Source organism: Prosopis cineraria, unplaced genomic scaffold (genome assembly GCF_029017545.1).
Source record: "Prosopis cineraria cultivar Desert tree isolate PC_DT_omini unplaced genomic scaffold, ASM2901754v1 PC9, whole genome shotgun sequence".
In the NCBI taxonomy this organism is placed as follows: domain Eukaryota; kingdom Viridiplantae; phylum Streptophyta; class Magnoliopsida; order Fabales; family Fabaceae; genus Prosopis; species Prosopis cineraria.
The window spans coordinates 29,061,898-29,076,161 of record NW_026555340.1 but is presented as its reverse complement, the minus strand read 5'-3'; the positions used below and the strand labels follow the sequence as shown (position 1 = coordinate 29,076,161).

General features: G+C 35.1%; 2 protein-coding genes across 2 annotated transcripts; both read left to right on the top strand.

The window, feature by feature from the left end:
- The first annotated feature begins 3,358 nt into the window (after positions 1-3,358).
- On the top strand, positions 3,359-7,007 carry LOC129320939 (iron-sulfur cluster assembly protein 1-like). The gene is made up of 4 exons (XM_054966625.1): positions 3,359-3,516; positions 4,239-4,578; positions 5,422-5,458; positions 6,360-7,007. Exons 2-4 carry the CDS (start codon positions 4,284-4,286, stop codon positions 6,805-6,807), a joined length of 780 nt encoding a protein of 259 aa, XP_054822600.1. The 5' UTR covers positions 3,359-3,516; positions 4,239-4,283; the 3' UTR covers positions 6,808-7,007.
- Positions 7,008-10,204: 3,197 nt separating this feature from the next.
- On the top strand, positions 10,205-13,560 carry LOC129320167 (iron-sulfur cluster assembly protein 1-like). The gene is given in 4 exon segments (XM_054965412.1): positions 10,205-10,704; positions 11,370-11,424; positions 13,102-13,244; positions 13,247-13,560. Coding segments are annotated over 4 exon segments (561 nt in total). The 5' UTR covers positions 10,205-10,406; the 3' UTR covers positions 13,312-13,560.
- Positions 13,561-14,264: the final 704 nt, after the last annotated feature.

Sequence of the window (14,264 nt, the reverse complement as noted above, 5' to 3'; positions counted from 1 at the left end):
TTTGATGACATGTGAAAATAAAGAAAAAAGGAAAATAATGAAATTAATTATATGACTTGTGAAAGCTAATTACTTTTAGTCATACATATACATGCGCGTGCACCAGGTTATCAACATCACATATCAGAATAATTTTAAAAATCAATGTGTTTTAACATTTAGAGGACTAAAATATATGACACTTTAAAGAAAAGCAAGGGACTATTGAGAAAAATTAAATTACTAATCAAGAGAAATTTGAAGGACTGGAAATTTCTTTGTCCCTGTATGTAAATAAATGGTGCTGCCAGATTGGGCAGTGGGACCTAAGATTTGTCATGATGCGTGTTTATACCAATCTAAACTCTATATATTCAAAATTAATGTAAATATGCACGCATGCTGACGATGGAGAAAATAATAAAGTTATGAGTGATAAAAAACAAACGCCGTACATGCATGCATGCGTTTTTTATATCACACATTCCTTTCCACTACATAAATAAATGCTATGAAGGTAGGCGATTTAATTCGACTTCTATACACCTCAATGGTTTAACTTTAAAGTAACTAACCGCTCAGTGTTGAGCTTACGTGATATAAAGTTGATATTATATTACGGGTCCGTTTTATTTTTTTCCGTTTTACATTCAAAAAATAAAATTTTATTTTTAAAAAGTTAAAAATTACTTGGGTAGAATATTTTACAGGAAAGTATATCTTGAAAGTACATTCAAACAGTAGTTGAAAGTGAATTTTTGAAACATAATATTTGAAACTTTTAAAAAGTGAATTTGAAAAGTAGGATGTTATTTGACCATACTACCCTAAATTTAATTTCTTATTTTTTATTTAAAAAATAATTAATTCATTAAAAATATAATTATTATCTTAATAATAATAATAATTAGGTATCAATTTTTTTAGTATTATAAATTGAGTAATTAATCATATTAATTTTTAGCATTAATGTATAATAAAAATTATAAATCTTTATTACATCTTTTAAAATTACAAATTAAAAAATACAAATAATTAGAGATCAAATTTTTAGTATTATAGATCAAAATTTATGTTATTTATAATCTTTATTACATTTTTTAAATATTTTAAATATACATTTATATAATAAAAATTATAAATCATCATAAATTAATGTCCTTTTTGATAATTGTACATTCAAAAGCACATTTCACAATCATAAATCAAACAATTTTTAATGTATCAAACTGATTTTTGAAAAATATATTAAACATAAATTTCATTACAACAACTGACTTTCATGAAACTGAACTTTCACCAAATGAACTTTTATCAAATGAACTTTTGACAATTTAAAATCCAAACGCACACTGCATTGGACGGTTTTTCATGTATCGTTAGTGAACTGAGATTAACATAACCTTTGAATAATCTTGATAAGCCAATGATTGACAAACAGGGAAATGGGGACGGAGGCAATACTATATTGAGGCTATACGTACAGGGAGTATAATCATCGAGCTTGTCTGGCGCGGGAGATTTTAGGTCAAGGGTCGTATTATGAACACAAGGTTGTTCTGTGGAGCCCACGCTGTCTCTGTTGGAAAGTCGCACGTCTCTCTTGCTCTCTTCAGGAAAATGCCAACCCCTCTAGTCGTCCTAATCATAAAATAATGCATTATTAGATTGTGACCATTAATTAGACTGGAGTCGGTGGGATGTACAATTAATCATTTAAAATTAGAGCAGTTAATGAGTAACCAATTTCTTGATGTATATTTATACGGCCCAATGATTTCAATCCAAAAGCAAGCTCTTTGGATTTCTCTATCAATATGTGTATTAGTTTAATTATTCGTACCTACCATTGCCACAGATTTAAAGATCATATTTAAACATCACTTCAAAGTTTGTTTAGATCCGATAAAAGATAATATCTTGCCGGTGATTCATTTTGGGTGCTCGCATGAGCAGTGAAAGATATGGTCCACGCTGGCATATTTTTTTTTAAATATGGAAAACAATAACTTCCAACTGATCATCATGCAACAAGTTGAGTATATATAATGCATGCGGTGGACTTTTTAAGTTTTTATGACGTGCCCTAACATTCTCAAGGTTCGTCACTATTTGAGGGTTAACAATAATTTTTGTGATTGGCCAATAACAGGTAATGTCAAACATTCTTGAAAAATGATTGGACAAGTTAAAAATGGATGGGCAATTGGTAATCACCCCGACAAGAACATTTAGGTCTGATTTGATTGCTGGAAAAAATGAAAATGAAATGAAAAAAAATTAAAATGAAAATGAAATGAAATGACATTTAGATCTGATTTAATTGCTAGAAAAAATGAAAATGAAATGAATTAAAAAAAAGTAAAATAAAAATAAATTAAGTCACTCCTTCCTTTTATAATAACCATGATAAAACTCAATACTATACACTATAAAAGTAAGGATATTCACACTTTCTAAAAATTTCATGAATTATGATTCTTAATCTTATGAATTAAATTATTATTTTTTTTATGAATATAGTTCATCTATTTCTTTTTACATTTTGATCTTTTTATTTTTATTTTTTCAATTCATTGTATTTCTTTAATTCCTAGCAACCAACTGAAACCTTAGTTTTACTTATTGTATATGATTTGATAATTACGTTGACCCATACCATAATTGCAGTTTCGAAGGATCTCCAAATAAAAAACCAAAGACACTCGTAGAGAACTAGTTAACTAATCCTTCCTAATTCATGGCTTTGAATGACTACTGATCATATACCAAATAAATGATATAATTTACAATTCTTAATAAGTACTAATCGTCATAGTTTGATAAAAACTCATATGGAAATGAATTATTTGAGAACAAGTGCATGCAAAGTTGGTGCAAATAAAGATAGCAGCAGTTGCAGAGACGGGCATCAATGGCAAAAATCACCTCTCAAGTTGGCCACTTGGCCTCGTGTCACTCACTGTTTCATCTTTGTCTTTTTTAAATTTTTTCCTTTTTATGAATGGGACAGTATAGAGTTAGAAGAAGTTATGTTGGTTTTTCGAATTCTGAAAACATGTCATTTTAAATATTATCATTTAAGCTGGCCTCTTAAAAAAAAAAAGTAAATTTACGCATGATTCCGTAAAAAGTAAGGCTAAATTACATGCATATATCAATATCACCCAGAAAAATAAAGTTGTACTCCATTAGTCCATTACGCATGTATCTGGGCTTCACATCACATATATGACTATGAGTTTTTGTTCCCCGGAGAAAAGGAATTTCAATTGAATTTCACGCTTATTAACTTGGGCCCGATGTAACGTTGGGCTAACTTCATGAAGCCGACGTTTCTGAAGTCATGAAATCTAATTGAGACCTTTTACTTCAAAACCCAAAAAAGAAAGAAAAGAAAAACTAATTGAATCCAACGCCATAGACTATAGTCTGCGACCAGGAGGGGCGGCTTGCGAGGAAGACGGGTGCGACGGAAGAGCTGTGACCGACGAAGCCCACCCACTCGGACGGTGAGGAAGACGTATGCGACGGAAGGTGTGCATTCTCTTAAATTTTTTGTTCAAGAACAAACAGTAACATGAAATAAATTTTTTGTTCAAGACAAACAAGAACATAAAATTCACGCCCATAGAACTTTAAAAGCTCGTAGAACTGTATAAACCGCGTGATCTGGATCCGGCTTTGTGGCAGCCCTTATGCAGTTATTTGAATCAATCACAATGACCATCAAATTACCCATTAAAAATTCCTTGAAACGGGACACTTAATCGCTCATTTACATCCAGAGTTCCTACTTTATGAGAAGCCCAGATCAAAACGGGACACTTAATGTTTCTTTCTTTTTTCTCTCTTTAAAATAATGGTCCATGATTATTGAACATAGAATTGTCTTTGCATAGTAGTGATTTTTGGAGTCATGACTATGATTGCATGTGGGTGGATTTTCTTATCTTAATCTTGAGGCAGCGTTTCCTGTGTATGCTTACATTCGTTCAACAATTCTCTCTGTCCTAATGATCTTGCTTTTGTAATCCCCAGAGACTTACGTGCTGTATATGATCAGCGATGCTGGAATTTTGCAATATTTGTGAACTTAGATTGCCGGTTTTCTTTCATAAAGCATGGTATTTGGCTACTATTTGTTGCTTGAAATCCCTAACCTTCGTGGGCATGCCCAAATCCAAACCACATTGATCTTCTTCATAAGATGTAAAAAACTAAAAAATTGAGGAACAGTATATATTTTCTAATTGAAGGGAAGGAAGCCTTGAAGAGGAAGAGGATTTCGAATCTACCGAAGAATGTTGAGGCTGGTTTCAAAGAGAATCTTGGGAGTGTCACGGGAGGTGCCATCACCAACACTCCAAGTTCTGCCTCAATTCTCCCTTGAGAAGGTTGTTGATCGCTACGATGACCTGCAGAATGTCGGACACTTCAATGAGATTGACCCCATCGTCAGTATGGGCTTGGCTAGGGCACCCACTCGTAGGGATGACATGAAACTCCATATTAAGGGCGATGAAAAGACTAGAAAGATTGTTGATGTTCACTTCTGGACCTTTGGCTGTGATTTGGGTGTTGCCTCTTCTTCAGTGGGTATGTAGTCCTATGAATTGCCTCTTATCCCCTTGCCTTCATTGTTTTTGTGTTTCTCCATTTGTGTATATGGGCGTTGGAGTTTGAACGAATTTTCTATATGTCGTTATCTTTTTGGATATTCTCAATTTCTATTTTATCTTAGGAAGGCATATTTATTTACGTGCTAGTTTCAATTTCCCAATATGGAAGATGAACAAACATGAGTTGGATTCTTGGAATATGATTGGATTGATGGACTAAGCTAAGCTTAGGTTTGAAAACCTGTTGGAAAGGAGCTAATGGCCTTATGCAACTTTTGAAATAAATTATTCTAACATTAATTTGGTCATTTGACCAAAGACTAACGGGTTTCCAAACAGACACTAGGTCTCTTTTCTTTTGCTTTTCTGTGATGAATGTTTTCAACTGACCGACTTAGAGAGCGCTATGGAATAGATAATACCATATTAAAACTGAACATGTGCGTATTATTATCTATCAATCAATTTTTATGAGTTTTGTTTTGGGGAGTCCTTTCTTCCCCTGTCTTTTCATTTTTAATCCTTTTGTTTTGCTCGACTGTGTAAGGTTGTAGTTGATTCTGTTTACCTAATTGCTTTAGGTTGTTAATATCAGAAGCAGCTTATGGATTGACACTGATTTTGGTAATAGTCTAGCAAATGGAGGATTAATGTACTGGGATGATGATCTGAATCGCTATTAAATGATTTAATAGCCACTATATTTGTTTTTTTTTTTTTACTTTTTTGGTGCAATATTTTGCTAAGTGGTACCTTATCCTCATTAAATAAGTTCTTAACTTTTTTATTTCTCACTTTTCATCTACTGAATGGGTAAAAGGGGAGCAAATGGAGGGAGTTCCATCCATCAAAAACATGTGAGTATCCTTAACTCTAGTGAGCATATGATACTAATGGATATTATTTGTCTGGGTGACTTAAATGTCTCTTTGTACGAAGCATATTATAGATCAGGGTGGTGATCCTCATCTGAAAGATGCATATTATATTTACATGATTTATTTGCTTGTTATGACCATGTATTCATATATTTTCCCACCACCTGTAGGGAACAATAAAACATTGCCGATCTGTATTATTCAAATTGGGCAAGCAGGGTATGCATTGTGTTTTAGGTCCAGATATGTTAACTTTTATCCATTCTGGACCATTGCTTTGAAGAAGAGATAGACGTATCCTGTTGTAGTTGAGATTTTTTTCTTTCAGTATGAATGGTTAATCGTGGAAGGAAACAAGATAGCTTTTATACTTAATAAAATTTTGGATAAATTGCTCTGCTTATGCTCTACTTTGACTCAAGGGACTGTGAAACTTATCCTTTCAACTTCAAAAGTTGTCAATCAGCTCCCAATCTTCCAAATTCTTACAAAATTGCCCGTCTATCCATTAGGTTATTATTGTAATTTTCCTCCCCTCTCCTTATCACCCCTTCCCCCCCTTGGCAATGCACTGTGGTGCTACAATATATCCCTCATTCAATGTTTGACGCTTCAACAGTCTTTGTGGCTCCATGCACTCTAAATAATGAGCCCAGCTTGGAACAAGACATCTGAACATCAAACTGGTGGGAGTAATGTCGCAACTCCTTTATTTGGATTACTTTATATACCCAGAAGGAAAAAAATGTGTTTCCATATGTGGAGTGAAAGTATGCTCTAGCACAATCTCTCTTTCTTTTTCTTTTTTGTTGGGAACATACATGCTTTCACGAGTTTTGAGATGAAATGACTCAAACAATTGATAACGGATATCCTGCAGAGAAATTGCAAGGCATCTATCATTTCGTCCGTTTAAGGTTCACTGCAGCATGTTTGCTGAGGATGCCATCAAAGCGGGTGTTAAAAGCTACGAAGCTAAGCGAGCCTTGGCAACAGCCGCTGAGGCGACGTCTGGAGAGACAGCTGCCACCCCGGTCATGGCACCTATGAAAAATACACTTCGTCCGATATCTCCTCATCTTTCTATTTATAAGCCTCAGTCCTCCTCCATGGCTTCAATTTTTAATAGAATCTCTGGTGCTTCCCTCGCAGCTATGGTTTTGGGTTTTTATCTTCTATGTCTGAAAATGCCTTTGGTTTGCTTCACTTACGCTGAATTCTACCAATTTTTTCATTTTTCGTCAAAGTTCAGCCTAATCTGTGCCGATATTGCTGCTGTTGCCCTGTGCTATCATCTGGTTGATGGGATTAAGAGATTACTGCATTAGCTCCGTCCTATCATCTGTATGCCGGGGATAATGATGGAGAAAACGGCCATTGTTATGGTTTTCTAATGTTGTCAAGTTTAAGTTCAGTGAGTTGATGATCACTTGTCTTGACGGCTTAGTTTGAGCTTTATGTAATAAAGATGTTCTTGCATTGGACGCTATCATCTATGTAATGAATGCAACAACTTGAACATTGCTTATTTGGTTTCGCTGAACTGCATGCTTCTATAGTTGTTTACTTTGATATTTCTCTCTCTTATTTTATACACAACACATTAATTATCCAAATTTTTTTAAATGTTTTTAGCCTAATTATTCTGACTTTCTCACTTTATTTTCGATTTTTCCTTTCTGTTTTTTTTTTGAAGTTATTGGTTATTGATTCTCCGAAAGAAAGTGCAGTTATTCATTGTTCCATGTTAAATTGAGGTTAACTTGACTTTTTTTTTTTAACCTATCCATGGTTTCTCCATTCTCAAATTACTGAGGTACTATAATTGTCTCACCCACATCGTCTCTTGTGGGATGATAGTGAGCATCGGATCTGACTCATATCACACTCAAAAGTTAATGACAATATTATGTGCATGTAAGTAATAATAATGTTAGTGATTGTGCACAAACTTAATGAGGTTATATCACCTGAATTTTCAATAATACCTTCTTACTATTTGTTGAGTGAACTTCTACTCAATCATGATCATACAACTTTCAATATGCATAGGCATACTCATATTCATATCTCTGTGATTATATAATTCTATACTTTATAAATTTGCATGCATTGCTCATCTCATATATCATCATGCCCAATTCAAACTTGCAATTTATGATCACAACAATACATACTTGATTCAAGCCTATCAAATTCATACTCACATAATTATGCGACATATTCTCATCAATAATGACCTCAACACAAGGACAAGTTTCACAATTTGAGTTACAACCTTTTAAACAACATAACTATACTCACGTTACTTGCCCATGTTATTCATTGACATGCCATGAATACAAATTTGACTAACTTTTCTCATAATTAAGTGCATGCTATCAAGTCAAGAGTATATAATCAATATTTAATCTCATGCTATAATCATATATTCATGCTTAGCTTAATACCAAGCATTCACTTAAACACAAATTACAAATCAACTTTGAAATTCAACTCATCATAGCCACATAATTTTTAATCATTGATACTAACATGCTACATATTCATATCATCAAATTCCTTGCCATCAATAACTAACTACTCAAAAATGCAAATGTTAATTATGTATAAAAATTTAACTTTTAGTTATCTTAACTTTTGGGTTACCCTTCGAAGTGTATGATTGAGTCACTATCGGATCCTTTAATCAAGCACAAGAGCTCCAATAGTAGTCAATCTACAATCATTACCATTAAATATCATTAATAACTAATTATCATTAACTAGCTCTTAATCATAGTTAAGATGCAAAACTCTAATTAATGTTGTTAACCATAGATAACTCAATTTCTAGCTTTCATTAATTTATTAAACCTCTCTTAGACTTAATCGTTACTATTAAACTAACTTATTAGTTTAAACTTGATCAGTGAGCATTATGGTTAACCTTAAACCCATCATTAATTACTCTAATCATTGTCATTAGCCTAAATTAATTATTAAAAATGTAAAATCATTATACTCCACTGAAGTACTATGAAAGGTTGGAACTTAACAACAATTCAGCCTCGGTCTTCTTGTCACAAAAAACGCATAGAAAGGGATGAGAAGAGAGAGTGGAAGCTTACTTAAGAAATTGAAAAGCCTAAAAAGCTCCAAACAGGTGCCTAAACAAAACCTTAGCTAAGCCTTCTTCGTCTCCTATCGTCCTTTCTCTCAAACTCTCTATTTTTTTTTATGATTTTTGAACAATAAACAAGGGATTTAAAATCTTGTCATGTCCGCCACAACACAAGGCATCATGCATCGCAATAAATGGCCCAAAACAAGTAGTCTTACTTAAGTCTAGTAATTTAGCCCTGATATGGCCTAATAGCTCCTAAGGCCCAAATCTAAGTCTTATATAGGGTCTAATGAACCTAAAAGCCATCTAATTAACCTCTAGTTATCTTAATTAACTAACTAAATCCCTTAATTAATTAATTTAACTCCTAGATTGAATTTTGAGATGTTATGAGGAAGGGCATTGCATTCTCGCTATTGTAGCATAATGTCGATACTCTCCGATTCAACCATCAGGGCTTTAATAAAATCAACTACATATATGTGTCCAAGAAAATCCAATGGATGGTATGGTTTGTCCATTAGGAAGATGAGGAGAACATAGGAGGTAATATGAGAAATTAGGCCTTGAAAATCATGAGCAAAAGAGAAAAGTTATTGGTCTTCAGCACCACCACCTCCTTTATAAGACAACGCTGCTCATAGGCATCATTGTTGGAAGCTTCTTGGCGTCAAGAAACTTATAGGAGTTAGGCTTGTATACTATTAGTGGAAGGTTGGTGGGAATCAATTAGCACATGACACATGTATTATCTTAGTCAAACTATTAGGTTTAATAGTCAATTTTTTTCATATTTAACGATGAGGCAACATTAAACCTTTTTTGAAAGTTTTGGGGCAAAATTGCTCCCAAAAAAAAAATTAAAATACAAGGCTCCCTTCAAGAAAAAATTTCAAGACATTTTTACCCTTCAACCTTTTTTTATAAAACAAGAAGTAGATTTCGCCGATGGTAATCTTCCCTTAGTATGAAAAGCTTCATGTGTGTGTGTGTGTGTGTGTGTATATATATATATATATATATAGCATAAGGAGTAAACCCCGTCGACAGCAAACATTATCTTCCAATAAGTACTGAAGGCAAATGGTTGACCTCTTTCAACTAAATTGCTGCACACACACACAATGATTTTGATTTCAATCTCCAACCATTTACTTAAGTGACAAGAGCCCTTACCATTTATGCCAAATTTAGTTGGTTACTGCATTTTTCTTTGTAATTCTTAAAGATCATGAGCATTTCAGGGTGAATGATATATATATATATATATATATAAAATTATACCTTAAAATTAATGGGAAAAGTGGGTGGATTATTGGTAATTATTTCAGATCTGTTTAATTTATTCAATACATGATTAGAGTTGAACCACTCCATAATTACAGCTTCGAAGGATCTCGATGGAGAAATGGTTAACAAAGCCATGCTAATCTCTCCATTACATGCATTAGATAGTAGTGTTGTTGAATTTCAATTTCCCTGCATTTATTAAACGGAAAACTTGGGCCCAATAGAATGTTGGGCTAGGGTTAATCGTCATAAGGCCCGACGGAGCCATTGCATATGTTGCTCCAAAAATAAAATAGGCTTTAGAAGACGGCATTAACCGACTTTCAGAGTCACTAGATGATGGTGCGGGATATGTACCAAGGATCAACCTGATCCAGTAATGTTGGACAAAGTGATACCACGAACTTCCACGTGTGTGCCCTAATTGGAACCAAGCTAATCTACTTCCCAACAGAAATTGAGCAACCGTATTTATTTGCATATTTAAGGGGAAGAAGCCTTGGGAGGAAGAGGATTGGAATCTACCGGAAAATGCTGAGGCTGGTTTCAAAGAGAATTTTGGGAGCAGCTTCGCGGGAGCTGCCGTCGCCGGCGCTCCAGGTTCTGCCCCGATTCTACCACGAGAGGGTTGTTGATCACTACAACAACCCACGGAATGTTGGATCCTTCGACAAGAATGACCCCACGGTCGGTACGGGCTTGGTTGGGGCACCTGCATGTGGAGATGTCATGAAACTACAGATTAAGGTTGACGAAAAGACCGGACAGATCCTTGATGCTTGCTTCAAGACCTTTGGCTGTGGTTCGGCTATTGCCTCTTCCTCTGTGGGTATGTGGTCGTCCGAATTCTCTCGCGTTCTTTTCTTTGTTTGAATTTGTACTTTGGACTGTTTTTTGGGGAATTCGCTTGTGCTTCTCCGTTCGTGTGTAGGGCCCCGGCGGAGTTTGAACAAATTGCTTTTCTAATCATTTTCATCTTCTTGGAATTCCGCAATTTCGTTTTAACTTAATGGGAGGAAGTTTTATTGACGTGCTAGTTCGTCATTATGGAATATTAGCAAACATGAGTTGGATTCTGGCAAACTAGAGAGCTCCACGAAACAGATAATACGATGATAAACGGGACTGGTGCTTACTATTATCAATCAAATTTGATGAGTTTCGTTCAGGAAAGTTCTTTTGCTTGTTGTCTTTTCATTTTAGTCCATTTGCCTTGCTTGGCTGTGTAACGTTATAAATGATTTTGGTTCTCTAGTTGCTTTTGATCATTAACACCCACAAACAGTTTTTTGATTGAGAGTTTGAGACACATTTGGATCACGGGGTTTTAGCATATGGGGGGTTAATTTGTATAAATAGTTACCTGGATTGCGTTAAATGAATATTTCATAGCTATTGATTGCGTTTCATGCACTTTTTTGTTTTAGCAGCTTATTCAAGTGTAACTTATCCTCATTAAATAGTACATCAACCTTTTGTTTTGTCACTTTTCAGCTACGGAGTGGGTAAAAGGAAAGCAAATGGAAGAAGTTTTATGCATAAAAAACACGTATGTATCTTTGTTCTAACTCTCAGAGCATATGATTCACTTGCGTGTTATTTTCTCTGAGTGGCTTGAATTTCTTTTTTATCCGAAGCATGATAGGTCAGGGTTGCCACTTTTCATCCTCATTTGGAAGATAATTATACGTATGGTACATAAGTTGCTTGCTGGTTCTGATTAATAGACTTTCCTCACCCCGTGAAAGGAACAATAGTAGTCTGTCACAACTATTAAAACAGTGACGACCTGGATTGCTTAACTTGGCGAGCACAGTATGCAGTATGTTCTTAGTCCTGACATTTTAACTTTTATCCATTCTGGATCCTTGTTTGAGGTGAAATAAAGATAATTAGATTCCTTTCAGAATTTCAGTATAAATGGTTAACTGTGGAAGGAAACAGGGCAGCATAAGCACCAAATAAAGCTTTGGATAAATTGCTCAGATTCCCGTCCAACTCAAAGCATAGTATGACTTATCCCTTCAACTTTGAAATTGGAAAATCAGCCGCCTGTCTTCCAAGTTTGTGCAATGTTGCCCATCCATTAGTAGATCCGGGGGCCTCCTTGTTGATTAATCTCAACATCTCAGCCCCAATATCTCCACCTGTCATTTGAAATTTGCCCTAGGTTGAAGGTTATCTTCGTAATTCCCCCCCTCTCTCCATTACCCATTCCCCCATTTGTAATATATTGCTCATTCAGTGTTTGTTCTCTCAATGGGCTTTTTCACTCAATTTTCACTCAATGCACTTTAAGGGCCCTGCTTGGAACAAGACTCTTATTTTAATTACCTGTTTTGAACTTTATACCGGTGGAAGCAATGCCGCAGATCCTGTCTTTGGATTACTTTCTGCTGTCAGCATGGAACATTTTGTTTCCATCTGTATAGTGAAAGTATACTACTACCCTAGCACAGTCCCTCTTTCATTTGAAACGTAAGGGTGGGATAAATAAGCTGTAGTTAATAAATGAATTATTGTGGCTCAGAAAAGGGAGGCGATATACACATCAATTGTGCTTCTGAATAATGGAATGACAGCCGTTGTAAATAAGGTCTCCCCTTTATTGAGTTGATGAGATATAAATTCATTTATTGTTAACTATTGCGCATCTTCCCTATTGTTTGCCTTTTTCTTTCATGGAGGGATTGTGCTAGATTACTGGTGAAAATTGAAATCATTCTCCGAGGCTGGGAATGGAAAGCTTCGGCTTGTGTTAAGGAATTACTTGCTTCCCAATAGAGAAGCCATGGCATCACTCTTGCTAGACAGAATTTTCTGCACTATGAGCTGCTTAGTTTGACCAATGTATTGGAAGGGAAAATGGTAGATGAAATAGAGATAGATGAATTAGTGTTTTGTGATGGACGATTTTTATTCTGTATGAATGCATACATATAAAATATAATTTTTTGGGTCATTTTTCATGTTTTAAGGTGTGTTGATGTTCTATGTATCTTCTGGTTCTTATTTCCTTCCCAGATGCTAATCACAATAATTAATAATTCCTGCAGAATTAATATTAATGTTAATATTGATATTATTTTTAGAAAACTATTTAAATCTTCTGCGGGTCAGTTTTGGACCTTTTGGGCGATGATTATCCTTTCATGGTTCTTGGTTCTAGTCTGCTTTCTGAGTTTTTGGAATTTTACTCAAATAGTTGATAATGGATACTCTGCAGTGACATTGCAAAGCATCTATCTCTTCCTCCAGTTAAGCTTCACTGCAGCATGCTTGCTGAGGATGCCATCAAAGCAGCTGTTAAAGACTATGAAGCTAAGCGTGCCAAGTCAACTTCCGCTGAGGTAACATCTGGAGAGAAGGCTACCACTGCTTGATTTCGTCGATGTCTGGAATGATGACAAAAACAGCCATCGTTTTGGCTTTCTAATGTCGTCAAGTCAAGGATCAGTGAGTGACATTGAGCATCTTCATGTAAAACTTTTATCGGCTGGACCTAGTTTGCTGGGTTCTATTGTCCTTGTGTGAAGTTAATACTGGTGATGCTTGCTAGGGTTTGTTGCTTCATTGTTTGCATGGTGGTTTCTGACACTCGAGCAAGGGCCTGCCAGTATGACTCTTTAAAGTTGTATAAATATTTTACTACATACAAAAATGCCTGGCAGCGGACCATTTTTCACTGGGAATGCCTTGAAAGTGAAACAGGTACATTTTGCGCATTTTTTTTGCATAATCGTTTATTCATCTCTAATTTATTTTGGTGCCACACGAGGGAAGATGCGCTTGATTTTAAAAGTTTGCTGTGCGATGAGAGTAAAAAATCTTTTGGCACGTATAATTGGAACAATTTTATAAATCTCTAGAGTTAATGAATATTTAAAACATGTCCGTTCAATTGGCCGGAAAAGAAGGCTGTTTAGGTGGCATCATTTACCAATGTAAAAAAAAAAAAAAAACAGAAAGTGGGTTTGTTTGATTTGACTTGTGGTCACGTGGAACCATTGCCGTTGTTCGTTCGAAAGATTCGCTGAGCATGAGGAAATATTGGAAGTCATAACTATGCTCGGATGTGTTAACGGTTTTTCTCTAGGCAGTTAACGACCTTGCTCTGGGCTAATAGGCTAACTGGAGTCAGATGACGTTTTGCAATTTCTTTGATCCGTGCACTGACAGGCATTAGGAAAAGGAGGGAGGAAATGAATTATACAGGATATTTTACTCGAGCAGCCACAAATTGACAGCTGAACAACATTTTTCAGTTGTATCCAATTTTTACTAAGAAGCAATGAACGGGTGGAGCTTTTCGTGCTGTTTGAGGATAACGCAAATGATTTTCTTTTTCTTTTTGTTTTTTTTTTTTGGGCCGGGGGGGGGGGGGAGGAA